The 27,500-nt window shown below is 48.7% G+C and overlaps 2 protein-coding genes across 2 annotated transcripts in view; both read left to right on the forward strand.

Moving 5' to 3' along the window:
• Positions 1-1,070: 1,070 nt before the first annotated feature.
• Positions 1,071-2,841, forward strand: LOC311375900 (uncharacterized protein). The gene is made up of 4 exons (XM_084490920.1): positions 1,071-1,263; positions 1,403-1,515; positions 2,079-2,208; positions 2,299-2,841. Exons 2-4 carry the CDS (start codon positions 1,425-1,427, stop codon positions 2,573-2,575), a joined length of 498 nt encoding a protein of 165 aa, XP_084347046.1. The 5' UTR covers positions 1,071-1,263; positions 1,403-1,424; the 3' UTR covers positions 2,576-2,841.
• A 575-nt stretch (positions 2,842-3,416) lies between these two features.
• The window catches only part of rnf213b (ring finger protein 213b), a 41,423-nt gene continuing 17,339 nt past the window's right edge, over positions 3,417-27,500 (forward strand). Inside the window, exons 1-41 of the mRNA XM_084490922.1 lie at positions 3,417-3,517; positions 3,847-3,984; positions 4,237-5,198; positions 5,314-5,472; positions 5,601-5,767; positions 5,912-6,192; positions 6,297-6,529; positions 6,630-6,833; positions 7,310-7,517; positions 7,926-7,972; positions 8,054-8,225; positions 8,634-8,819; positions 8,985-9,083; positions 9,462-9,590; positions 9,818-9,983; positions 10,110-10,274; positions 10,373-10,522; positions 10,644-11,278; positions 11,374-11,533; positions 11,630-11,847; positions 11,932-12,075; positions 12,399-12,551; positions 12,655-13,903; positions 14,002-14,186; positions 14,280-14,432; positions 14,542-18,291; positions 18,381-18,517; positions 18,771-18,866; positions 18,976-19,088; positions 19,288-19,401; positions 19,629-19,693; positions 20,107-20,263; positions 20,420-20,576; positions 20,747-20,935; positions 21,036-21,169; positions 21,411-21,586; positions 23,760-23,966; positions 24,280-24,467; positions 25,100-25,220; positions 26,450-26,550; positions 27,040-27,219. Coding sequence (XP_084347048.1) covers positions 3,892-3,984; positions 4,237-5,198; positions 5,314-5,472; positions 5,601-5,767; positions 5,912-6,192; positions 6,297-6,529; positions 6,630-6,833; positions 7,310-7,517; positions 7,926-7,972; positions 8,054-8,225; positions 8,634-8,819; positions 8,985-9,083; positions 9,462-9,590; positions 9,818-9,983; positions 10,110-10,274; positions 10,373-10,522; positions 10,644-11,278; positions 11,374-11,533; positions 11,630-11,847; positions 11,932-12,075; positions 12,399-12,551; positions 12,655-13,903; positions 14,002-14,186; positions 14,280-14,432; positions 14,542-18,291; positions 18,381-18,517; positions 18,771-18,866; positions 18,976-19,088; positions 19,288-19,401; positions 19,629-19,693; positions 20,107-20,263; positions 20,420-20,576; positions 20,747-20,935; positions 21,036-21,169; positions 21,411-21,586; positions 23,760-23,966; positions 24,280-24,467; positions 25,100-25,220; positions 26,450-26,550; positions 27,040-27,219 — 12,203 coding nt within the window. The 5' untranslated portion in view covers positions 3,417-3,517; positions 3,847-3,891. The remainder of the gene's footprint in view (positions 3,518-3,846; positions 3,985-4,236; positions 5,199-5,313; positions 5,473-5,600; positions 5,768-5,911; positions 6,193-6,296; positions 6,530-6,629; positions 6,834-7,309; positions 7,518-7,925; positions 7,973-8,053; positions 8,226-8,633; positions 8,820-8,984; positions 9,084-9,461; positions 9,591-9,817; positions 9,984-10,109; positions 10,275-10,372; positions 10,523-10,643; positions 11,279-11,373; positions 11,534-11,629; positions 11,848-11,931; positions 12,076-12,398; positions 12,552-12,654; positions 13,904-14,001; positions 14,187-14,279; positions 14,433-14,541; positions 18,292-18,380; positions 18,518-18,770; positions 18,867-18,975; positions 19,089-19,287; positions 19,402-19,628; positions 19,694-20,106; positions 20,264-20,419; positions 20,577-20,746; positions 20,936-21,035; positions 21,170-21,410; positions 21,587-23,759; positions 23,967-24,279; positions 24,468-25,099; positions 25,221-26,449; positions 26,551-27,039; positions 27,220-27,500) is intronic.

The raw sequence follows: 27,500 nt of genomic DNA on the forward strand, positions 1-27,500 counted from the left end.
GGTTTTGGCCGTGCAGGTATAACGAGAGCGGTGAATCCAGCCCCTAAGCCCCCCGGACACGCGCCGCAGTCCCACCGTGACGGGAGACGCGTTATAGGAAGCATCCGTTTTAAATACAAAGCCTAAATAATAAACGGTCCTACAGTTGGTTTGGAGCCCGCCGCTGCGTTGCGTTTTGGGGGACGCTGACCTCACGTCAAAACTAGGACGCCTCGTTCGATGCCATCGATGAGGTGCGGAGGGTTGATTTCCAACGATGAAATTGGAGTAGATCTGTTGTGTTTTTCTTTGGTCCCTCTTCCCCCGCCCAACATTGTAAAAATGTATTTGGATTTGTCCCCCTCCGACCATCCGAGCCCCCGGTGTGAGTGGCGAGCGGTCGCCTGATGACGTGATCCTGAATTAGTTTGGTTTGGGGTTTGTTTTATTTCCCGACCCGTAATCCCGGGTCGCCTCGCTGAGCGCCGACGCTCTGCGGCGGCGAACCGCACGACCCAAGTGTGTAGACCCGGATTTAAAACCTAAATAAAGAACAATTAATTCCTACAATCCAACGTCCTGTCGTCATTTTGTCCGCGATAACAGAGGAAGGGAAGCACAGGTCACAGGGTTGAGCGCCCGCTGACCCCGTCGGAGGAAGAAGCAGCATCGGCCAACCCCTGACTGGTGAGTTGGAGCAGCCTGCTTCTCGTCAGGCGGTGCGTTTTGATTTACGCCGCCCGGAGGGGACTGCGGTCACGTAGAGAACGAGAACGTCTCTCACACGGTCCAGCGGCCGAGCGGCAGATCAGAGGGTCCCGTTACCCAGCTCAGCTCTGAGCCTCATCTCCATGGCAACACTGGAATGCCTGGGCCTCAGATGGACGGCAGATGAAACTCTTTGTTACGCACTGTGGCGAGAAGGGGAGCGGAGCGGAACGGGCTGATCCCGAAGCAGTTCATCAAATCGTTCATCAAATGATGATGGATTCAAATGCTGATCGATCACAGATACACAAAAACAATGGAGGCACCATGCTAATGCGTATGCTTTAGGATTGGTGTTGTTTTGGGGGGGGTGGGGCGGGGGATGGAGTCCAAAGACACATCGTCCTCTTGGAAAAGGTGGTGGGGAGGTGTGTGTGTGTGTGTGTGTGTGTGTGTGTGTGGAGGGAAGGGGCGGTTCCACAATGATCTACAACCTCGCTCAGCAGGACTCACCCAGAAGAGGCTGCCCGTGATCAGATCAGGACCAGCGAGGCATTCTACCGTGGTCCTGTTGAGGTATGTAATCTATACGCTTCGTTCCGCATGCCAAGCGTCAGTCACCATCCACACTTTAGTTTTGGTTATCTTATACTTTTCAGGGGGATGGGGTCAAGCCAACGGTGAATACTCATTATTGCGTTGCCTTACGTCCCAGGTGGTGCAGTCTGGGCTTGAGGATGCTGCTCTTGTTTGTGGTGCTGGTGACGGTCTACGCCGTGGGGGCACAGAGCAAGCAGCACAGCCTGGAGTGGGACTACAGGTCTGAAGGTGACTTAACCTCTTCATCTTGTCTCCCCCCTCACACTTAATCGGTAGCCCTCGTGTACCGCATGCATACGGTAAGTCGACCAGGCGGTCTCGTCTCTCCGTCCGCCGGGAGTGGGTAGACATCACGTGGATACACATCACGATACAAGGGACACGATTTAATATATCGCATATTGAGGTTCTTTCATAATGTGATCTATTTCTTTAGGTTAAATTTAATGATCGCTTTTTTTGTAAAAACAAAACAAAAAAAACTTCTCTATGCTCAAGATTAGTTATTCACAATCACAATGTGATGCATGTTAATATACATGTTATATATTGTGATATGTTCTTTCACAATATATATTGTTATACATGTAAACGTACAAACGTTATATATTGTGAAACATGTTACATTACAATATTTATTTTCATACATGTATATAAATACATGTGAACTGAACTTGGTTACGCAAATGAATGTGTAAACCATAAAAATCGATACAACATGACGCCGTGAATCGAGGTAGGCCTAATGGTACATTTCATTTTTCTGTCGACATTGTGTTTGGTCTCTTTAGCGCAGAAGGTCAACGGCAGGGGATGCGCCAACCTCACGCTGGTCTTGGACAACTGGAAATACGCGATCATGACGCAGGTCAAAGACCTGCTCCTCCATGACCACAACACCGTGCTGCCGGACTACGGAAGGTGCGAACGTCCAACACCGCCTTAACCTCCGGTTCCTGATCGATGATTCACTTGCGTTTGTTTCACGGTGACATCCACTGTCGTCTATAGGATCGGCCCGCTGTCCGACGCGCTGGGCGACCTCTACAAGGAGTTCAACGCGCTGAAGGAACGCCTCGGAGACCTCACGGGCAAGTTCGACGACGTGGAGGCCTTCGTGGACGACGTGAGGGCGGGCCGGACCCCGGCTCCGCCCCGGGGGGGGGCCCGACCCCCCGCGGGCCGGCCGGCGGAGGACAACGCCACGGCCACCGAGGAGGGACGCAGACCGCAGGGGCGGAGGACTCGGGTCGTGGTCAGACGGATTAAGAAGCCGGCTGGTTCCTGAGCTCCTGTGATCCGGCGGATACAAAATAAACTATAAAACAATTATTTTATGTGACTTTATATTTGTGTTGAACTGTAGACCTGTGTGGTCGTGATGAGATGAGCCGTGCACGTGAGAGGTGCTATTGTGTACATGTTTGTAGGCCTAATGCATGGTTTTGTTCTTGGCTGCTCTTCTTTGTAATTGAACCATTAAACAATACTTACTGAGCTGGCTGTTCCCTTTCCCCTCAGGGGGCTCAACATTAAACATTACATTACATTGCGTGCTGTTCTTTGTTCACTTTAATTTGACATTTATAAGTTGCAACGTCACAAAAATCGAACTATTTTTGTATGGTTCACAACTATGGTACAGTCTAAGTGATTATTTTAATAAGACAAAACAACGTAGAATTTAACCCGCAAGAGGAGTTGGGGTTAGTTTCAATAAAAGGGTGAAACTATTGTAGCCTAAATCTATTGTTCGTGTGTTCATGTCGGGTACATGGGCGCACAGTTATATTTCTGGATGATGAGCAGATAATGTGATCGACGTAGAGTTATAAAACGTTCAGTTTCATGTTCGTTGAGAGCTGAACAATACAGGAGAAATGAAACTGAAACTGAACTGCGTTTAGATTAGGGATAGTCGTAAAAATACATGCAATCTCAAGATAATATTCTAATAAATGTAAGTATTTGGATGTTCGATACTTTCCAATCACTTGTTAATTTATTAGTATTGATTATATGATTATTATCCCTGAATTGTATTGTCTTAAATATACGGCTAAACAAAGCAAATTAGATAGGTCTTAAAATGCATCAGTAGACATTTGTAGACGTTCCCTTACTGGGACGGCAACATATCGATTGAGACTTTCACAACAGTCAGAGGTGCACAGTTCTGACAGAAAGAAGTCGCGTTTGTGAGGACTAAACAGAGATGTGACCTGAACAGGTGCGTTTCGGGAACTACTTATTCTGTAATATAGACATTGGTGGTTAAAAGTGTATTTTGATATGACTGGTAATCGCGTGTAGGCCTACGGCAATCAAAAGCTGCTGTTGTGAATCGCTGTTGTTGGTAGAATTGTTTTAAATAACACACGTGCATACGCACGTACGTCTGATAATATGGTACAGAAAGTATTAAGCTAAAATGACTAAAACGGACTAATAATTAGCATGTTCTATTGAAGTTGTTAGTATAAGTAGATGAAGCTATTGGACAGCAGCGTCTCCAGTATTGATATGCTGACTTGTACCACACGGACACATAAACCACAGGGGGTGGTAGCAGCGGTCTGGATCACCGGCAGAGAGACGCTTCAGATGGAGCAGAGCTCGGATCAAACTCGGGGAGAGACCAGGAAGGATGGAACGGGCCAGGAGGGCGTGGCTCACAGCCCGGGGACACGACAGCGGGTAAACAGATATGCTCTGGATTTAGACTTTGACATCAGACGTGTTAGTTTTTCAGTCAGCTATTATAATGATAGTAATCTATCATTATAGTAATAGTCGTAATAGTATAGTAGTAATCTAACCTATCCTATGCACCTTGGAATTTGATTATCGTCAGTGCATCGTTTATATTGATATAAGTCCTTTTTATTGATATAAGTGTGTTGTAACTGGTGTCGTGTGTTAAACCAACGCATGCTCTGTCCCTTCCAGGACGAAAGGCCAAGGAGCGCCTCGCGTCGGAGAGCCGAAGACTCAAAGAAGAAACCCAGGAGAGGCAGAAGAAAACGCAAGAAGTCTGGCCAGGCCTGCCAGGGACGAGAGGACGCAGAGGACGTGAAGCGTCTCGTGGATGATCAGGCTCAGACCCCAGCGGAGACCCTGGTGGAGGAGACTCAGACCCCAGCCAAGGAGACTCAGACCCCAGCCAAGGAGACTCAGACCCCAGCCAAGGAGACTCAGACTCCGGTGGAGGAGACTCAGACCCCGGTGGAGGCAGAAGTGCAGCTCGTGGACCATCGAGATCAAACCAGTCAGCCTGAGTCCGCGGAGAACAACCCGTCGCCCCGTCCGAAAAAGCACAAAAGACAGCGCGGCCACCAGGCTGCAGGGGTGCACGTCCAGACCCAAACCAGCAAGAGCGAGACCAGGAGTTGGGAAACGCAGACTCCAGCGGTGACTCAGTGCAGCCGATGGACGCAATATGAGCCGCAGAAGGAGGGCCAGGGCACTGAGCAGACACCGGGTATGGCCCCCGACCCGGGACAACCCGGGGGGGCGGACCACACTGTGCCGGCGCATCCGGAGCCAAGCCTGCAGACGGGCGGACGGGCGGACGGGCAGAAAGCAACGCCGAGGTCCGGAGGCGGCACGGAGGGGACCCAATCAACCTCAAAGGACCAACAGACGTCTGCATCACAGCGGGGGGGAGGTGCAGAGGACGGGGCCACCGCAGTGGAGGAGAAGGCCAACCTCAAAGGAGCTGGGCAGAGCAAAGGAGACGGCCCCTCTGGGAAAAGCTCGGCGCCAGAGTCCGGACTGCCGACAGATGCCAAGGCCATGCCCCCTTCGTACGCACAAGCGGTGAGCGCAGGGTCTGCGAAGGTGGAGAGGGGGTCGGACCCCCCAGGGGCCGGAGAGGGGCCCCGCAGGGCGTCCCACAGCGAGACAGAGCGGTGAGCAGCAGACCAACAGATACCTAAACAAACTAGTTTGAACCGCAGCTTTCAACGCAGGACGGCCGAATGTAACCATTGCCTGACTAACCATCATGTCCTCTGTCTCTTCCAGGGGCCACACTCCAGGGAGGTCTTCACCTTCTGAGACCCCCCTGTTCACCTTTCACGTTCACGCGGTGTTGGATCAGAAATTTCGGTTCAACCGTGAACATGACAAAATCTTTCTGGGTCGAGAAAGTGAATGGCATCTTCTTAACGTGACCCATTTATCGTAAGTATACCTGATACTTGTATTTTGCTTTAATGCGACTAGTTTAACTCTACTTTGACATGCTTTAATGAAGTCTATTTCATGAAATAATAATTATGGTAACACATGATTGAATGTCTCATCTTCAGTGAGCTTCCTCAGAAAGGCTTCCTGCTGGAAGCAAGCTTTTCCCTGGAGGACAGATATCTCAGGGGGCAGAAGTATACCTACACGTATTCCATACAGCAACGTGACAAATACATTGAAGAGACGGCCATGAGGGACATCTTTATTCCAAATGATAAAGCTTTGAAAGGTGGAAACTGTAAACTTGATTTTTTTGATACACAAATGGGGGGCAGGATAGTCTTAAGATTCTGGGTTCAGAGCCCAATGCCTGCATTCCTTTACTGTACATGTATCTGGATTCACTGACTGAAAATATGTTGTTTTGTTTAAGATCTGCACCTTTTTGAGGGCTACATATGCCGAATGGAGCACACGTCCATGATGAAACGTTTGATTCAAACTGTCTGGAAGAAACCAAAGGATGACGATATTGTAGAAAGCTGGCACTTCTCTGTGTCAGTGCTGCTGAAAAGAATATTTGAGAATTGGTCTCCATCTGACAAAGAATGCACAAAGAATCTGCATAGGAACCTGACCGACTTCCAGTACACACTCGGTTGTGATCCACCAAGAATACATTACCCGGATAACTCACACCCCCCCATGGTCAATGTAGGTACAATCAACATTCCCAAAAATACTACCGTTACTATACTACCGTATACAAATGAATATTTGTCATCAGTTCTCATGCCAATTCCCTGCTAACTCAACAGGTGTCCAGGGTGATTTCAGAGCATTTGCTTCACATCTTAGAAGGAGCTGTGTCTGAGGCGGGCCAGATGAGCAGCAGGCCCCTTGTGTTGGCCTTGTGTGTGTTTGTGCTCTCTGTTCGGTTCAGAGCAGATCTCGGAGTGAAGGGCTTGGCTAACCTCTGCCAAGTATTGTCGTCAGCAATAAACAGCAGCGACCTGAAGGAAGCGTTCAGTAATTTCACCAATCCACAGAAGTAAATTATTTTTGTTGCTTTTTGCATGTGATTTTTCGTTTGTCTATTTTAGAGTTTCTCAAATGACCCTTAAAAACGCACACTTCCCTTCCCCTGGCAGCCTTGTTGTTGGGCTGATCAACCAGTGTGTACAACTGAAGGTGTCCGAGATCCTTCTACTCATTCCTCTGCTCCACACTCTCCGACCACCGCAGTCAGCCCCAGGAATGGGTCCTACTGTTGAGGAGGAGAACTGGTCTGGATTGGCCATGGTCAAGTTCAGGAATTTCAGAGACAATTTAGCAGTATGGAAAGACAAGAGAAGGTAAGCGGGAACAACCTTTCCTCCGGGGGTGTATCAGTGAAAGCGTCCACGTTCCGAAATTAATAAACTGTAGTTTTTCACCAACAAAAACGACACAAACTTTTGTCACATTTGAAACAGGGGTTTGGAGAGGAAAACCAACTCAACTATGATGTATTATTTCATGTATTGCATGTGTTAAAGTAACCGTAGAAAAAGGGTTCCCATATGGAGAGGACAGCGGCAGGTGAGCTCCACTGACAACAAACTAAAGTTTGGTGGAGAGTCTCTAAAATAGGATTATTGACACATTGCCACTTTTCTGTATATCAAAATATACTGTAAACATCTAAATTCACTTTGGAGACGCACCTTTTGGACATTATGTGTGAGTGTGGGGGGGGGGAACATGGTCTGTGTGTGTTGAGATGTTGTCAATGCTTTGCGGTAAATACACTGAACAGATCGAATTTTAATTTTAATTGTGACTCCCACAGGATGATGATGACTTTGATCCAGAAACACTTAAGCGTGGTCCAAGAGACGCCTCTGGTGTTGCGAAGTTGGCTGGCGCTGATCGCATTGGAGGACTTCCCAGAGTTCTCTGAGCTGACCGGAGTGCATCCTGGCCTCCTGATCCAGGCTCTGCTCTATAGGACCCGACAGCACGCCTCCGGGGCCACCACACACCACCTCAATGAGCAGGTGAGTCTGACGTGTATACAGGGGGGCCAATGACGCGGGGACATTCAGGGGCCCCCTGACAAGAAACTATCAGACAATATAAGAGCGAGACAAATTAGGTTACGTCTCGGGAAATATTGCGAAATCCAAATTGGGGGTGGGGACACACATTTATGCTAACCCTAACCCTAACCCTACAATTTGCATAAACAGATCAGGACATGCATTTTTTTAAATATATATATTTAAAATGTGATTAGATGTTTAGTTGAAAAGACCCCCCAAGAGTTCTCTTGGTGGGTCTCCAGGAGCCCTCATCACATCAAGGGGCCCCCGACCCTGCCCCCCCCCCCCCTATCATTTGGACGCTGCGTTTATCGGCCACTTTAGTAATATGATAATTGAGGACTTTTTGCCACTCTGCAACAGGTTCAGAGAATCCTGACCCATATCATCACAAGAATGGAAACAGAAGGGTAATGTATTTTTTACATAAAACACTTATAATTTCTGCGCCTTATTTTGCCTTATCCTTATTAATTGTATAATTCCAATAGGGTGATGGATTCAGGAGACATAAAGCCGGGTAGCCTCTTCCTGAGTAGCGTTGACTTGGTCAAGAGCGCATGCAAAGTTGCACAACTGGTACCGTGGTACCGGACCGTACTGCTCTCGTACCAGTTAGTGCTCAAGCTGGCTGCCGTGGTCCACCAGGTGTCTGCACAGCAGGTATGTCTACCTGTGCTGTAGCCCTAAGTGGTCAGCATACTTCATGTGGAAAATACGTTTTTAAGAAAACAATTACGTGATTTCGACACCTCTTGCGTCTCCAACTTTTGTAACCTGCCGAAATCTTTGCCGATGAGGTCAATGCAAAATTTGTGTGTGTGAGTGTGTGAGAAAAAGCAAGGCGGGTTCTTTTCGCCTTCTCCATGGAGATCCTACAGGTCTCAACCAATGTAATATACTATGACCAAACTGAAACTACATGGAGTATAAATCTTGGTTCTATCTTGGTTCCAAACACTAGCAGGGTGACGGAACGGATTGGGAATGTGGAACCAAGACGGCCGCCAGATGAATTCGGCCAATAGTGGCCTCTTGTCATATGTCGTGTTTCGCTCTGTTGTCACCCAGGCCCCCACCCTGGAGGTTGAGGGCGGCCCCGCCCCAGCCCTTGAAGCTGAGGTTGGCCCCGTAACTCGGCCCTACAGGAAGGACCTGCTCCGCGTGCAGCAGGATGTTCGCGAGTGGCGGGATAACCTGCTCCAAAATCCTCTTCTCACGATGTCCAAAGCACTCACCTACCCCAAAGAGATAGAGGTACGCACACTAAACAAAGCATCCATAACGGTAGCATTTCAGCGGATCCTTGCCTCTTTCATAGTTTTGATTTTCCTAGCAATAGTATAGCTTGTACATCATTACAATGTCCCCCATCCCAATACCCACCACTTTCGGTGATTCTGGACTCTAATGTCTTGCTAGATTTGGGATGCCCTGCTGAAGGTGGATTGCTCCGATGAGGAAGTGTTGGTCCAGTGGAGGTCCACCGTGGAGAAGGACCTGAGGACCCGGATTACCCAGGTAGGCTGACGATGGAGATCCAGGCATGGGAACATGTTCTTTACGTGCTTGCCTCACACACACACCTTACACACACTCACTCACATGGGCAGCAGTAGCCAGTGTAGAGCTAGAGCAGGTAATCCAGTGGGCGGTTCCTCCTAGCTGTTGAAGTGTCTTTAGGAATAACCCTTTCCTTTCTGCTCCGAATGGGTGGCTGTTCCCTTGCATGGTTCACACCACTGTCCGTGTATGGATCGATCAATGAGTGTATAAATAGGGTGAATGTGAGGTACTTACTGTAAAGCCCATTGAGACATGGACATTATTTTTCTCAGGTTCTTCTTGTTTCTCTCCTACATTCACTGTTGTTTGCTGTGTCCTTCGGTGTCCATGCAGTCCAGGGAAGAGGACAGGATCCTTATGTGTTGTCTTGAGTCATCCTTGGTGCGCATGCGGACGTGCCACATAACCTTACAAACCTGCTTCCAGGAGCTGTGTCAGGCCGCCATTCGAAGCACCTGCCAGGTAAACAGTATATATATGCTCTGGTGTTGCTTGTGGAGTGTACAACAGTGCAGACATTATCCCAGCTGTCGCAAGTCATCCAATCAGCGACCCACCTGGGAAAATCCTGCAATAGCTCAATTACTTTAACAATGTTTGCTTCGTCAACAGGTTCTAACTTGTCTGATATCGATGAAGTGTTTCTCCCTCAGGATTTACCAACTTATTTCGTCCTTCCATATCTGCAGAGAAAGAAAGAGGGGGAGCTGATGCAGACCCTTGCCTCTGCAATGAAAGATATCCCCGGCCACATCCTTTCCTCGATTATAGTGAAGTCCGCTGCAAGGTTTCACCACAACTCTGTGCTACAGCTGCTCGACCCACAGTCCGCCATCAGCTGCATTCTGTCTCAAGGTATGTTCAAAAAGAAAGGTATCTGTCACTGCCAATTTTACCATTATGCATTTGTAATGCATTTGTTTGCAGTGTTTATACATTGTGTGGATCCAATACATGTGTTCATCCATTGGTCTGCTGTAGAATGGAAGACGCTACCACTGGATGACGAAGCTGAGGAGATTGTCAGAGGCTGCGTGGCCAGAATAGCATCACTGGTGGACTCCCTGATTGTAGGGCATGTACCACTGGGAGATCTGAGGACCGCCCTGGAGCACAAAGACCAGTTTAAGAAGCTCTACCAAAACTGTATGTCGCTTAATTCTAATACCATGCTGCTCAATACTTACCTGCAAGTGTAACGGGACCCATCTCAAACCACTCCTTCCCGATGATGTCCTCTGCAGATAGAAAGAGTGGGACCTCGGAGTCCATTCCAGCTGATGCAGAGAGCATTCTGGCTCAGAGAGAGATGGAGCTCACCTTTTTCCTTCAGCAACAACAACATGTGACCACGTTGATAAAGATGTTTGGCAAAGTCACAGAAAGCATCACAGGTAATGACTGAGTTTGTCATCTTACATTTCCATTAAATTTACTTGCACACCCTTCTGTATCATATGGTGGGTTTGTGGTCGTATATCGAGTTACCAGTAACCTAGTTATGTTTTCATTTAGTGTCTGAGTTGTTCACACTCCAAGAGCAACATCAACAAGACATCAACTCAGTGAGCCTGAACGAGTTGATGCTGGTGAATAATTTGAGAGACCAGGTGGAGTCTGACTGGCAGGTCCTCTGGTATTCACTCAGCCCAGAGATCCTAGAGATGGCCTCAACAATGCATCAACTTCACAACAGCAACCTGATTCTCACATACTGGGGCAGACAGGCTGCGAGACTGGACACAAACCGATCAGGCAGCTCAGTGTCGGTTCCGGTCACCCTATTGCAGGCCTGCAACCTGATCTGGCAACCCCTGCTAAACAATTACTTCCGGCACGGCATTGAAATCGCCAACGCCACCATCACGTTTGAACGTCTCGACCGGGTTCTGGTGGACACAGGGGACACTGGAGACGGGAAACTGATGAAGCAGGAGCTGAGTTTGATGGCTGATGTAATGTCCCAGCTGGAAGAACTCCATGACTACCTCCCTCCACCTGAGAACCACTGGGTGGAGGCGAGACTCGCTCAGATCCAGGACTATCGGCAGGTCCTCGGGGTCGCTGCCGCAGCGAGTTCAGTGCTGCAGATCGCAGATCAAATGGAGCTCTCTGGAGACTTCCGCGAGATCCTGAATCTCACCGAACTGGTAAACCCCTTGAATCTCTGCTCAGAGCTAATTTAGCAATGACCCAGGGCTTTGTTTTGTTTGTGATTTCATATGTCTTGTTATCTGCACAACAGCAAGAAGACTCGTTCAAACAGAGGACACTCGATTCACTTTCGAGCAACCTGATCAGCGCCAAGCAACAACTCTCCAGCGTCACCAAGCACCAGACCTGCTGTCTGGACGCGTTCTTGAGGAGCCGCACTCTGGTCACCTGGGTCAAGGAGAACCTAAAGAGTGAGCACCAAAGTTCCCGCCGTTTTCCACAGTATTCCAATTCAACTCCCCCGGTCTCTGTGTTACATGTGCTCATGTCTCACGCTCCCACCACAGACATGGGCGATGTCAAGGTGTTTGTCGAGCTGGCGTCCATATCTGCTGGAGAGAACGACACGGAGATCGACCAGGTGGCCTGCTTCCATGATGCGGTGATGGGCTACGGACCGCTGCTCTACAGCCTCAGCCCCACCGCTGGCTTTAAGGAATTCATGACCTTTGCCAAGCTGGTGTGGGACGCCCAGCAACGGGACGAGAAACTACCGGATAAATTGGTACAAATGTTTTTCTTTTTTTTTTGAGAATGCAATGTTGAAACGACTCGAGTGATATTAACGGCAATGGGTTGTGCTTTTCAGAGGGCCTCCACGCGATTGTTGAGCTGGCTGAAGGGACTGAAGGAGACCCACGGGTCTGTGGAGCAGTCCTCCCTCTCTCTGGCTTCCTCCATTAATGAAACAGGAGTTTATCAGATTGGATGGTCCAACGACAACACAGAAAAGGTGAGTTGTCAGGGTGATGATAGTACTTGAACTCTATTCTGAAGGTCTGAGGGTGTTTGAGTCCACGCCGATTGGTCCTGGTTTTGATCCCTAAGGTCCACAGCCTACCTATAAAGTAGACTGAGGAAGAGTGTTAAGCCCTAATGATGCATGAATTCAGAATTCTCTGTATGTTCAACTGCAATTTGAATTAGTAAATAATGAATGGCAATAATGATGATGACGATTCGGCAAACTTTGCGTCAATGATGATGATGCAAAGCTCTCTATTTCCATGGCTGTCTGTTCCATTTTAATTGCATTGTGCTCTTCATACTTCTCAGAGGTGTCTGCAGAACCTCATGTCTGTAAAAGTGGACAAGGGCCATGGACAGAAGAGATATAGCCTTGAAGAGCTGCTGGAGCTGCAAAACAAACTCATGCTCATGTCCTCTAAGGGAGAACATGGCAAAAACCAAGTCAGAAGGTTCACACAGGTCAGGGGACTTTTAGTGTTTGACAGAATTGTCTTCTAGAATTGTAAGTGGCATACATTATTTTAACCATACTTCATGATTTCCCCCCTCTCTTTTTTTGTAGGTCTTTGAAGGCGTTCAAAGAGTAGCCTCGATTCTGCTCGAAATGCAAATGTCGGGCAACATGCTTTACAGGGAATGGAATGCTTCGGTCAACTGCCTACACGAGTGCCAGCCATGTATCCAAGTGAGATTCCTGTCATTTGGTGGCAGACTAAATGAGTTCCACGGGGAGGTGACGGAGAACCTACAACAGCTTGGTCGCTCCATGGAGATCTGCCATAAGGAATGGTGTTTGTTTATCAGCGAAAAACGCTCCAACTTCCATATGCTGAACCACTTCACTTCAGAGCAGCTGGTCTACCTATGCCACTGGATACACAGTGTGTGTCACCGGCAGACCCCGGTTCCTCAACAGCTGTGGCATCTGCTCACTCCCATAAAGCCTCAGTGCACCCTGGTTGATATCAGAAATGCCTTTGAAAATGCGACAGGGATAACTCTGAGGCCAACTGTTGCTCAAGGCGCCAAGGCTTCGGTTGAGGATTTCATTCAGTTTTCCTCAGAGGATGAGGATGACACAATAGTGGAAGATGATGAGGCCATGGATTGCTCACGCTTGGGCAAAGGTGAGGATGGCAAAAACAATAGCATGGAGGATCTGTGGAGAGAGTTCAAGGAGAACATGCCGCAGCATCTTCACCAGCACTTGGACATCTCCACACTTGCGTGCTTCCTTTCCTGCCTATCCGATATGAGCCAGCAGCACATCTCCAGGAACCTCCCGAGTTCCCTTGAGGAGGGGAAACCCAACCTGGTGCTCTGTCCCGCCACGGAGGTCTTCCCAACGACGCTGGCGCTTTACGTCCACAGCCCGGAGCAGCCTCTGCCCTCCTCCGACGAGGTGCTGGTGTGCAGGGAGGCCACCACAGGGGAGGAGGTGGAGATCTTTCTTCGTCGTGCTCTGGGTCAGGGCTCCAAAATGAGCCAGAAGAGGATTTATTCTCTGGTCAACCCCGGATTGTTGGGCTACGAAGTGGGCGTGGCCCTCGGAGAGATGTTTGACGGACTGGAGAGAAGTGCCAGTGCCCACTATCGGCTGGTGATCGTCAGTCCCCTGGCGCACCAGCACAGATGTGTGCCCTCCTTCTTCAGTAATCACAAAGTTCAGGCAGGAGTGACTGTAACGGCCGATACTGCCATGAAATACATCCACCACCACTTCACCGTCACCAATAAACACAGTCCCGTGTCAATGATCTCTCCAGAGAAACTGTCCGTTTGGGTGGTGTCCTCTCGACGCCCTGCAGTTGGTAAGAATATTCATGTTTCAGATCATTAGTAGTCGGAACGCCAGAGGACACAGCACATAAAAGTATAATAAATGTATTTATTTCCTTTCCATTTGCAGGAAAATCCCTGTATGTGGACCGTTTGTTCCAGAGCTTTCAGCAGAAGTCTGCCCCGGCACAGAAGATCACAATCAGATTGATTGAACCACTCATTGATATCGACTCAATGGTTCAGACTCTATTAGACCACCTAGCATCTACGAGAGAGCAGGATCCAATTCTGCTTCACATCGACACTGCAGCAGTGAGTCCATAACAGAACTCTTCTAAATACTAAATGAACTGAACTTTTTTTTACAACGTGAATTCAACGGTTTGATATCTCTATTTCCATTAGGTGAACTCTGGTCTGGAAGAATTCCTGTTCCAGGTGCTGGTTTTATGCTGCTTGTGTGACAGCCAAGGAACCGTGTGGAGAAGGAATTTATCTCACCTTTTCATGATTGAGGTTCTGAAACCATGCAAACCTTCAAAGGAGCAATCAAAGGAGGTAAATTGATCAACAATTATTTTTCGCCAAAGAGCAATAAGGTGGCCAATATTTATATAATTATATCTGGGAGTGATGGGTTAATATGTTTCTTTTTATTTTCCCACAGGTGAAACTTGGGCTTCTTGACATTCTTCCTACCATCCAGTGCAGAACTCCTAAGGAGGTGCACCACTTGTTGGATGACCCGGACATGTTAACAATGAACGACTTTGACCCACTCATGGACAAACAAGAGTTTGTCAGCGAAGGGATTCAGAGACCCTATCAGTTTTTAATGCTCTTCCACAGCAAACAAAACCTGGATCCATTCAAGTACCAGGAAGTTAAGGGGAATCCTCAGGACTGCCTGACATATTTCCTTTCCTATTGTGGAATGCCTGACCCATCTTGGGCAGAGTTGAAAAATTTCTCATGGTTCCTTAATGTGCAGCTCAAAGATTGTGAGAACTCAATTTTCTGTGATCGAGATTTTCTCGCTGACCAACTGCCTGGCTTCAAGGATTTCATTGTGAAGTTCATGATTCTCATGGCACGGGATTTTGCTTCCCCGTCGATTGATTTAACTCATGAAAACATCAAGCCTGAGGATTACATGTTGACACTACGCAAGCATTGGGAGCATGAAGCCCATCCATACATTTTCTTTAATGCCGACCATTTCTCAATGTCTTTCCTTGGCTTTCACGTGAAGAAATGTCTGAGAAGAAACACATTTGATGCAGTCGACATCCACAGTCAGCAGGTGCTGATTGAAGATGTAATGACAAAGAAACTGTTTGAAGGTTTAGAACGCCAACATATCTGCCTCACTGAAGACTTTGACCAGCTAGACCGGCAGGACAAAATCAAGCGGATATCACGCGTTGTTGGTGCCACCAAATTCAACAAGAACAGAGATTTTGATCCAGACCCGACATATGAACTTACCTCGGACAATGTGAGGAAAATGCTGGCTATTCACATGAGATTTCGTTGCGGGATTCCCGTCATCATCATGGGAGAGACCGGCTGTGGAAAGACTCGACTAGTCCGCTTCCTTTGCGATCTGCAGAAGGAGGGAAGAGAGCTTGAAAACATGAAACTCGTCAAAGTTCATGGTGGAACTACAGCTGAGATGATCTACCAAAGAGTGAGGGAAGCAGAGAATCTCGCTGAGCAGAATTTGAAAACAAACAAACTAGACACCATTTTATTCTTCGATGAGGCAAACACCACAGAGGCCATTTTTGCCATCAAGGAAATCCTGTGTGATAAGACCGTTCAAGGAAAACCCCTGAACTCAGACAGTGGCCTGAAAATAATTGCTGCTTGCAACCCATACCGAAAACATACACCTGAAATGGTGAAACGTTTGGAACGTGCGGGTTTAGGCTACAGAGTGAAAGCAGATGAAACAGAAGACCGTCTTGGAAAAGTCCCCCTGAGGCAGCTTGTGTACAGAGTCCATCCTCTGCCTCCAAGCATGGCTTCACTAGTGTGGGATTTCGGTCAGTTGAGTGATGCCACTGAACTTTCCTACATCAAGCAGATTGTCCAAAGAAAAGTGGACAGCAATGATTTGCCGGTGGTTTGTGAGGACATCATTTCAAATGTGCTGGCAGCCTCACAACGATACATGCGGGAGCGAAAAAATGAGTGCAGCTTTGTGAGTCTGCGAGATGTGGAAAGGTCAATGAATGTCTTGGTCTGGTTCTACGAGCATGGCGATGACTTCCAAAATCTAAAGGATCTCCCCATGCTTGACAGGGCATTGACCTGCTTGGTTCTTGCAGTTGGGGTTTGCTACTACCCATCTCTTGTGGACACTAAACCTTACCTCTCCCACATTTGCAAATACTTTCCAAATTATCTCCACTCTGCAGACGCATTACAGCAAAAGATTTCAGAATGTCAAGACTTCTTACTTGAAAACATACAGACAAGAGAAACAATCGCCAAAAATGCAGCCCTGAAAGAAAATGTGTTTCTCATGGTGATCTGCATTCAACTCAAGATCCCACTGTTTCTAGTTGGCAAACCAGGAAGCTCCAAGTCCCTGGCTAAGACAGTTGTTTCTGATGCCATGCAGGGACAGAACTCACACGTTGAACTGTTCACTAAGCTCAAACAGGTCCACATGGTCTCCTTCCAATGCAGTCCTTACTCAAGTCCTGAGGGTATCATCGGGACATTCAAGAACTGTGCTCGTTTCCAGAAGGATAAAAACATGGATGAGTATGTGTCCGTTGTGGTGCTGGATGAGATTGGCTTAGCAGAAGACTCTCCTCAGATGCCATTGAAGACACTTCATCCTCTCCTTGAGGATGGTTGCATTGACAATGACAGGCCTGATCCACACATGAAAGTTGGATTTGTTGGCATCTCAAATTGGGCTCTTGACCCAGCCAAGATGAACAGAGGAATATTTGTGTCAAGATGGGATCCTAGTGAGGAAGAACTTGTGGAAACCGCAAAGGGGATTTGCTCATCCTCAGACTTGGTATGTCTGAAAATCAAGCACCTCTTCCCACCTCTAGCAAAGGCCTTTTTGAAGATCTGTAAGAAGACTGCACACAATCAGTTCTTTGGGCTGAGGGACTACTACAGCCTTGTGAAAATGCTTTTTTCAATCGTCAATCGCTCGCATCAAGAGCCAGATGACAGGCAGCTGGTTGAGGCCATCTTGCACAACTTCAGCGGCCAGCCAGACAGTTTTGACCCTCTCATCTTTTTCAATGAGGTCTTTAAAAACCTCTCTGAAGTTCCCAGGCCAAGTGCCCTGCAAATGATCAAAAGTAATCTGGATTGTGACAGCGGTCTTGAGAACCGGTATCTCCTTTTGCTCACCACTAACAATGCCGCGCTCTATATGCTTCAACAGCATATCTTTGCAAACGGAGACCAGGTTCCCCCTGAGATTGTGTTCGGCTCAGGATTTCCCAAGGACCAAGAATACTCCCAAGTTTGCCGAAATGTGAACCGAGTGAAGACATGCATGGAAACGGGGCGCACAGTCATTCTTCTGAACATGCAGAATCTATATGAAAGCTTGTACGATGCCTTGAACCAATACTATGTTTACCTCAGTCAGCAGCAGTATGTCGACCTTGGTCTCGGCTCACACAGAGTCAAATGCCGTGTCCACAAGGACTTCAGGCTCATTGTAGTAGAGGACCAGAAGAAGGTCTATGAACAGTTCCCCGTGCCCCTCATCAATCGACTTGAAAAGCACAGAGTGGGCAGAAGTACGGATCTGACAGCATGGCAACGCAGAGTCCTGGAGAAACTTAGGGAATGGGTCAAGGACTTTTTGGGCAATGGCTCAAAAGATTTCACTCTGTCTGATGTATTTGTTGGCTTTCACGATGACGCCTGTGCCAGTGCTTTGTTGCAAGCCTTGGAGAAAGAACCACAAACACTGTGGGACAATTCTGTGGGACAACAAACAGAAGAGCTACCTGAAGCAAACACAAACAAGGATGTGGTTACTGCAGATGATGACGCCATGGATACAGGGCTTGACAAAGACCAGCATATCAGTGAATCCATGAAGAAGACGGACAATGTCTTGATGGAGAAACTGGATGGAAACTCAGGAGAAACAACTGATCCACAAAAGCTTGGAGAAGGAACAAAGACAGAACTCAGTACCCAGGCTGCCATTGACAGGGAAGAAGAGGTGTTGGAATTGGCCAAATGTTTTCTGTTGAACTGCGCCACCCCAGACTCTGTGCTGAGACTTAAACATTCAGACTTGTCACATACCGAGAAGAGCAGACTTCGGAAAAGTTATTTCCAGCAACAGCATCATCATTCCCTCCAGGGTTTCCTGGAAAACCATTTGAAAAAGCCACAAGAGTCCAACCGATTCCTTGAGGTAACCACCCAAGAGATGCAGTTTTATTTTTCTAATTTTTAATGTTGTTTTAAAATACGTCAATGCCTTGTTTCTGCTCTTTGTACCAGGTCACGACATTCTCCAGCCTGCTAACCACGTCAGATGTAAAGACAGTAGCCCATGTCCTCGGCCTGCCGCGGGACAGACTCCTGCTGCTCTCCCTTCACCAGTTTGACACAGAGGCCTCATTCTACAGCAAGATACGGTACATCCCTCCCGCATTTCTTATTGATCGTCTTCGTCTCCTAGCTATCTTTGTTGGGGAATGGTTTAACCTATCAATTGCTGGTGCTTGGAACTTGGTTTTATGAACATCCTTACTGTACCGACAGTGATATATTGCTTCTCTTTCTTCTCACAAAAGTGCTGCTAAATGCCATAAATGTAAATGTCATATTGTCACTGCATTTTCTTTTGTCAAGAATATCCAATTACTTACACTGCTTTATATGTTTCAGGAGCTTCCTGCAAGAGGCTGAGCCCTCTCCTCTGGTTCTGATCGTTCAGATGGATCTTGAGGAGCACTGCAGTGATGAGCTCATAGCTTCTGCAAAGTAGGACTCAAGCCAGGCTCTGGACCACAATCAGATCATCAACATGCCTTAATTTTCACATACACACAGAAATGCGGATGCATTCTGGTAAGCCTGTCCCTCTGTTCAGGTACTGCACCATGAACTACCTGATGTCCCTGGAGCACCCTGCCTGTTGGGTGGTTTTCATCGCCAAGCTCTCACGGATGCCCAGTGGATCTCAATACATCGGCTTCCAGGGAGGTAAGTGAACAGTCGGTGGAGGTATGACCTGACGGTACAGTGTAAAAGAGAGGGATTTAACAAAGAATCACTCCTTTTTAAATCGGGGCTGGTGCTGCAGCAGTGCACTGTGACCAGTGTTTGTCTACTTGGATTTCAATATGTCGTGATAGCTGCCTCGTACCTTCTCCTTATCCTTCAATGTCTCTTTGCTTCAAAGGAATCTGGCACTCAGTGCATATTGACGACCTCAAGGACATGGAGGATATGAGCTTGAACCTGTTGGAGTTCTGTGCCACTCCCATTAGCAGGCTACTTCACCCTCAAGCTTCTGGTACAAATACGGTGGCTTTCTGTGCCACTCCCATTAGGAACCTACTTCAGCCTCAAGCTTCTGGAATAAAATGCACAATTCTGAATTAGTACCTTATTTATTAGTGTTACCATTATTTGAGTGTATAAAAACATTCTAGAATTTACATATATATTCATGATATCTAAATGAAGTATTCAAGAAAATAATTTTTTTTGCTTAATATTTGATACATTTTCATCTCCTAGAAGAAAAAATGGAAATGGAGCAGTCAACAAAAAACACAGAAGAGGACAAAGATAGATGTCCAAAGGTAGGCGTAGTGTCTCAGCATTTCCCTCGCCATATTGTCTACGTACATATCGTTAGCCTTGTAGCATAATTGCCTCAGTCATAAGAGTCATAAGATTTCTCTTGTATTTAGCGTCAAAAATGCCCAAGTCAAATAGATGACTGAGATAGATAGTGATTATGGAATGTGAAAAAGCACTCTGATTGGCTTAGGATATACTGCGACCAATTAGGCACACTGAATCAGCAGTGTCAGGAGAGTAGACTTCGGTTAGATATCACAATTTGGCCAAAATATTACAATTATGCTATGAGGTACGACATTTCAGTACAACAACAACCCACACAGCATTGGCTAGTGTGCCGCCCTACCCTCGCTACCCACAGAGGGTTTACAGCGTGTCTCTAACGTCCTGTCACCGTGTGGATGAGCAGGAGCCGGCAGCGCAGCTCCACAGCCTGGCCTTGGTGAGGTCTTGTGTTCACAAGGCGCTGGGTCTGCTGAGGGATCCCAGTGGGGTGGCGTCCCGGAGCCGGGAACGCATCCACACACTCCTCGCCCTCTTGGGGAACGGCCGGGACGACGCTCACGGTAAACCCCCCCACGTCTCCGACACGACAGCCTTTGCTTTGGTTACCAAGCATGTTTATGTATTTTTTTGTTTTACAAAAAGAAAACACGACTTCATCATGGCAAATATCAGATAATACATGTAAAATAATGCATTCACACACACTGTGCACACAGACAACTGCAGTGTGACTGCAGCTCGGTTCCGTGAGGTGTTGCTAGGCAGATTGGAGCGGGCCTTGGCTCTGAAGGAGCAGACGGAAGTCTCTCCGGAAGAGTGGCTGAACGCCGAGGCCAGGAAACGCCAGGCTCTGCAGGAGGGGGGCACTCTGCGGTAAGAACCCTCGCCTTCACCTTCAAACCCGCCGACGTTGCCTTTCAAGCCAACACCAGGAAGACCAAGCCAGCATTCATTTTGTTTTTACAGAAAGCCCAAGATCATAAATTTTCCCCGCGTTGTATTTTTCGAGGTTAGATGCTAAGGTTATTTCCTGTGTCTGCCAGCCACACCCTGTGGCGCTGCCTGCAGGCCCACGTCACCCCGGTCTTGGCCAGCGCGGTGGAGGTGGTGGACCGGGGCGCCAACCTGGACCTGCTCCACGGAGGCCAGCTGAGTACGGGCCTGGCAGGACTGTGGTTGGACATATTCTCCGACGTGCAGATCCTCGACCTCACGCCTCCTCAGACATCCAGGTAACCGGGGGTGGGGGGTTCCTCATCGCGACTGTCTTCCATTGGTCGGTTGAGTTGCAGTCAACAAAAGGGTTTCCGTTTGTTTTTTGGTCCCCTGCAGTAAGTCAGAGCGGGAGGTATTGGTGCAGGGCACCATGGTGCTGGACGGCGTGGAGCAGCCCTGCGCGGCGCCCTTCAGCTGGCTCGTCAAGTCGTACCTCCAGAGCTTGTGGGACGAGTCTGAATTCATTCCAGGTTTGTTGTGAAGAGATTGTTAATGACAAACAGTTTGTCATGACACATAGGTTCTTTCTGGTTGGGTAAAGTGAGGGTCGCACTGGTATGAGCCGAACGAGACCCCTTTGTTTGTTAGTCGTTGTTATTAGTCTGGTACTCTTGGACAAAAACCTACACTCCAACAAAGAAGTAACAGATGGCGATCTTTAAATATCTGTTATTTAACACAATGCCCCCGTTCTGTGTGGCGGTATCTCAGTGACGGCCGACGGCAGCGTGGGGCGGGTTCAGCAGTTCGTCAGCGCCTTCGACAGCAGCCGGCTGGGCAGGCACATCCAGAAGCTGTCGGTGCAGGAGCGGGAGGAGTTCAGCCAGCGCTTCCTCCAGGACTTCCTGCTGCTCTCCTTGAAGATCACCACAAAGGCGGAGCTGAGGGTACTTTGACGTCTGGCGTAAGAATATCGTGAGAAGAATAACATGCTGAGCGTGTTATTCTTCTCATGATTTTCGCCAACCTCCGAATTATGTCTAACCCCGGGTCTCACTCTCTAACCCCGGGTCTCACTCTCTAACCCAGGTCTCACTCTCTAACCCCGGGTCTCACTCTCTAACCCCGGGTCTCACTCTCTAACCCAGGTCTCACTCTCTAACCCCAGGTCTCACTCTCTAACCCCGGGTCTCACTCTCTAACCCCAGGTCTCACTCTCTAACCACAGTCTCACTCTCTAACCCCGGGTCTCACTCTCTAACCCAGGTCTCACTCTCTAACCCCGGGTCTCACTCTCTAACCCCAGGTCTCACTCTCTAACCCTGGGTCTCACTCTCTAACCCCGGTCTCACTCTCTAACCCCGGGTCTCACTCTCTAACCCCAGGTCTCACTCTCTAACCCCGGGTCTCACTCTCTAACCACAGTCTCACTCTCTAACCCCAGGTCTCACTCTCTAACCCCGGTCTCACTCTCTAACCCCAGGTCTCACTCTCTAACCCCAGGTCTCACTCTCTAACCCAGGTCTCACTCTCTAACCCCAGGTCTCACTCTCTAACCCAGGTCTCACTCTCTAACCCCGGGTCTCACTCTCTAACCCCGGGTCTCACTCTCTAACCCCGGGTCTCACTCTCTAACCCTGGTCTCACTCTCTAACCCCAGGTCTCACTCTCTAACCAAGGTCTCACTCTCTAACCCCGGTCTCACTCTCTAACCCCGGGTCTCACTCTCTAACCCCGGGTCTCACTCTCTAACCCCAGGTCTCACTCTCTAACCCCGGGTCTCACTCTCTAACCCCGGGTCTCACTCTCTAACCCCGGGTCTCACTCTCTAACCCCGGTCTCACTCTCTAACCCCGGGTCTCACTCTCTAACCCCGGTCTCACTCTCTAACCCCGGTCTCACTCTCTAACCCCAGGTCTCACTCTCTAACCCCAGGTCTCACTCTCTAACCACAGTCTCACTCTCTAACCCCGGGTCTCACTCTCTAACCCAGGTCTCACTCTCTAACCCCGGGTCTCACTCTCTAACCCCAGGTCTCACTCTCTAACCCAGGTCTCACTCTCTAACCCCAGGTCTCACTCTCTAACCCAGGTCTCACTCTCTAACCCCGGGTCTCACTCTCTAACCCCGGGTCTCACTCTCTAACCCCGGGTCTCACTCTCTAACCCTGGTCTCACTCTCTAACCCCAGGTCTCACTCTCTAACCAAGGTCTCACTCTCTAACCCCGGTCTCACTCTCTAACCCCGGGTCTCACTCTCTAACCCCGGGTCTCACTCTCTAACCCCAGGTCTCACTCTCTAACCCCGGGTCTCACTCTCTAACCCCGGGTCTCACTCTCTAACCCCGGGTCTCACTCTCTAACCCCGGGTCTCACTCTCTAACCCCGGTCTCACTCTCTAACCCCGGTCTCACTCTCTAACCCTGGTCTCACTCTCTAACCCCAGGTCTCACTCTCTAACCCCAGGTCTCACTCTCTAACCCCGGGTCTCACTCTCTAACCACAGTCTCACTCTCTAACCCCGGGTCTCACTCTCTAACCCCAGGTCTCACTCTCTAACCACAGTCTCACTCTCTAACCCCGGGTCTCACTCTCTTACCACAGTCTCACTCTCTAACCCCAGGTCTCACTCTCTAACCCCTGGTCTCACTCTCTAACCCCGGGTCTCACTCTCTAACCCTGGTCTCTCTGACCCCTGGTCTCTCTGACCCCTGGTCTCTCTGACCCCTGGTCTCTCTGACCCCTGGTCTCTCTCTCTGACCCCGGTGTCTCTGACCCTGGTCTCTCTGACCCTGGTCTCTCTAACCCTGGTCTCTCTGACCCTGGTCTCTCTGACCCTGGTCTCTCTGACCCCTGGTCTCTCTGACCCCTGGTCTCTCTGACCCCGGGTCTCACTCTCTAACCCCGGGTCTCACTCTCTAACCCTGGTCTCTCTGACCCTGGTCTCTCTAACCCTGGTCTCTCTGACCCCTGGTCTCTCTAACCCTGGTCTCTCTAACCCTGGTCTCTCTGACCCCTGGTCTCTCTAACCCTGGTCTCTCTGACCCCTGGTCTCTCTGACCCTGGTCTCTCTGACCCTGGTCTCTCTGACCGCTGGTCTCTCTCTCTGACCCCGCTGTAGATGTTCAGCCAGGCTCTGTCCGGCGGCGTCTCTGAGCTCCAGAGCCGTTGTCCCGGGGCCTGTTCTCAGCTCTCCCCGGCCTGGGCGCTGGCGGGGGCCAAACACTACGCCAGCCGGCTGCACACCCTGTCCCACGCCCTGCTGGTGGAGGAGACGCTGGCCGGCGAGGTCCAGCTGCTGGCCGCCAAGAGGGAGCCCGCCGAAATGGTGGGAGAACGGCAAATCAACCATAATGGCAATCAATTTCAAAATGATTTATACTGAATTAGTTAATAAATTATGAATTATATATATTATTTTTGAATTCATTATTATTTAATATTCTCCCACTGAATGTATGTCAGGAAATATGAACCTCATTTGAACCATATGAAATTTGTTTGACCGAAATATCATTTGACAGAAATATAAATTCAGCTTGTAACATGGATTACTTTGGGAGCTTTTCCACCTTAATGAGTGCCTGTTATTCAGCAATCTATCTCTAAATATTCACGCGTTCAATTTTTGTTGTGTTCAGATCGAGGACGTCTTAGCCCTGGGAATCTGTGCGGAGAAGACCAGGCTGCTGCCAGTGACCACACTGGGGGAGTGCAGAGCGTTTGTGCGGCGAGTGGACCTCCTGCAGCCGTGCATGGAGAGAGCCTTCAGTCACAGCTACAGCGCCCTCTGTGGGCCCGGCTGTCTGCAACACCTGGCCTCTATGAGGTAGCTACCATCCATTACCCAGACTCATTATTAATGCAGTCAATAACCCACAGAAGAATATAAAATACAATAAAAAAATACAATCAAGATGATCTCAAGATCTAAGCACAACTTAGTAAGTCTGTAAGTCGCTTTGGATAAAAGCGTCAAATGCCAAATGCCCTAACTGTAAGCTGACCAGATTTCTGAGACAAAATCCGGGGACATTTTGGGTTCTGCGGTGTAAAAACCTCCAAACATATAGTTTTTTTTGTCATAGAAAAACTAAAACGGGGACACTGCCCTTACCCTGGCGGACAGGATTGTTGACGGGAGGGGGGGGGGGGGGGGGTCGGACGGAATTGTTGATGGGGGGTGTTCGGGTTTGCGGACGAACGGGATTGTTGACGGGGGGGTTCGGATCTTTCAGTCGCAGTCAAATCCGGGGACATTTCCGGGGACAGCCGTAGCCGGGGACAGGTCACTGAAAACGGGGACTGTCCCCGGAAACCGGGGACGTCTGGTCACCCTACCTAACTGTAAATGTAAACGTACACACACACACACACACACACACACACACACCGCGGGGGGTGGTGTGGGTGCTGCGTGAGTCCCCCCCCCCCCCCCTGTAAGCCTCCATGTCCTCCCAGGTCGACGTGGCGTGGACTGCAGGTCACCGCAGCCTTCGTCCAGAGGGTGCTGTCGGAGGCGGCCAAAGGAGACGCCACCCTGAAGGAGCTGGCGCTGAAGCACTGCCACCTGGTCCAGCGCGTAAGGCCCCCTGCTCCACGTCGTTAGCCTCACAGCTAGTTAGCCTCACAGCTAGTTAGCCTCACAGCTAGTCAGCCTCACAGCTAGTCAGCCTCACAGCTAGTCAGCCTCACAGCTAGTTAGCCTCACAGCTAGTCAGCCTCAGGCTGTTTCTGAAATGCTATACTACATACTACATACTGCATACTGACACAGTATATACTGTGCACTACATACTACTCCCCGCCCTAGTATGCAGTATAGTATGCAAGTAGGACAAGTATCATGCAGTGTACTACACAGTCACATGACCAAAAAATTCGGTTATAAATATAAACGGTTGAGCCATTTGTTCTGTTAACAATGAAAAACACACGATTACAAAAACATACGAAAGCTTATCACATCAAAATAAACAACTAATTACAACTAATTATACATTTATGTATTTGTATTTGTATTCGCCGCTCGCATTGTCCGCCATTATTTTAAATGTTCAGCGGTGCCGCGTTGCATTATGGGATACAGTATCCGACGTAGTGAGCTCTGGATGTATACTAGAATTTTTTGACAGATTAGTACATCATCCGGGTAACTGTCGCATACTTCAAAAAAACATTTTTCGCGTACTGCATACTACTTACTACTTTTACGTCACGATCAGTATACGAGCAGTATGTAGTATGCCATTTCAGAAACGGCCTCAGTCTTCATCTTGAGGTTCATCTTGTATTTTAGCGCCCAAAAAAATGCCCACGTCCGATAGATGACCCGGGAGCACTGGTTCCTCGAGGCGAGACTAGGAGTGCCATGGCATCTGTGGGATTTGACGCATTAATTGACATAGGTCGCCAACATAGCTGGTACTATTTGATGATTTGTTTTTTATTATTGATTCATTGTTCCGCGTAATGCAAGTTATCGGTCCGTTTCAGTACTTAGAGACAAGTAATGAAGTTGCCTTCTGTGAAACGCGTCGTTAGCCTCATCGCATGATTGCCAAAGTTCTATTTTAAGGTTCATCTTGTATTTAGCCAAATAGATGACTTTGGCAGATAGTGATTTATGGAATGTAAGAATCACTCAGATTGGCTTAGGATTCAGCCAATGAGGCGCAGTGAATCAGCAGCGTTAGGAGAGTGAAGTTAGGTTGGCCAAAATACGCCTCAGGCAGTTATGCTACGAATTGCGCAATGTGTGGTCCGTGTCGCGTTGGCAGCAGGCTGATGGGTCGCTCTCTCTGGTGACAGTTGATGCAGGAGTCACCTGACCTCTGGAACGCCGCGGTCCTGCAGAAGCTCATTAGCATCCTGAACTCCTACAACGAGGAGTCGTCCAGCCGCACCCTGAGGTGAGGAAACACAGTGCTGGGCCGTCGGCCAACAAATAAGACTTTAGATTCGTAATCTGAAGTTTGATAGCAGATGAGCTGAAATCTGGGCGAACGGCGTTTCACTTTCTTTCACTTACTTTCTGTTTGTTTCGACCAATCGTGGTGCTGGAGGCGGGGTCTGTAAGCGTGTGATTGGAGAACACAAACTAGGGCCAGCAGGAGTATCGTTTTTTTTTTGTTGGGGAAGACAAGCTAAAACATCCTACCAGACACCGACGTTCTCAGAAAAAGAGTCTGTAAAGGTTTCAAATGAATAGCGTGTGGATTGGCCGCTGTAGAAATACCCACTTATGGAAGCTCGCGCACATGAGCTTCTGTTCGGTGGAACGCCTCCGTCAGGAAACAGGAAGCAAGGTGACCCGCAGTTCTTCCGCGACCCAGTAGGACGGCCAGCTCTGAGATCAACACACGCGGAACTTTTGACGGACCGATTGTCTGCCTCTCCAGGTACGGTCGGCTCTGCGCCGTGTGCCTGGACGAGCTGCAGGACCCGTGTCTCCTGCCCTGTGACCACCTCTTCTGCCTGCCCTGCGTCCAGGAGTGCGTCAGGAACAACCGGCGCTTCTGCCCCACGTGCAGGAAGGACTTGCCCCCACAACCCCAGCTCACCGTCTCACACGACGTCAAGTAGGTTTCTTGAAAACTTTTAGTTTCTTTAAGGTTTAAATTGATAGTAATAGACTTTACTTTTTCATTATGTGTATGGAATTTATAATTACGGAAGAGGATTAGAACCGCATTTCGACATTTAGAACCTCAGAATTTAAAGTCGGAATTCTGACTTTATTCTCAGAATTCCGACTTTAAAATCGTAATGCTGACTCTAATCTCAGAGTCAGAATTCTAAAGCAGAATCTCAGAATTCTGAGATTAAAGTCAGAACTCAGAACTGGCCCCGACTCCTCTTG

Source organism: Micromesistius poutassou, assembly GCF_964030765.1.
Source record: "Micromesistius poutassou genome assembly, contig: SCAFFOLD_2499, whole genome shotgun sequence".
NCBI lineage: Eukaryota > Metazoa > Chordata > Actinopteri > Gadiformes > Gadidae > Micromesistius > Micromesistius poutassou.

Coding starts and splice junctions, on each gene's coding strand:
- LOC311375900 (XM_084490920.1), top strand. CDS start 1,425: ATGCTGCTCTTGTTTGTGGTGCTGGTGACGGTCTACGCCGTGGGGGCA. Junction 1,516..2,078: donor GTGGGACTACAGGTCTGAAG/GTGACTTAACCT, acceptor TGGTCTCTTTAG/CGCAGAAGGTCAACGGCAGG. Junction 2,209..2,298: donor GTGCTGCCGGACTACGGAAG/GTGCGAACGTCC, acceptor TGTCGTCTATAG/GATCGGCCCGCTGTCCGACG.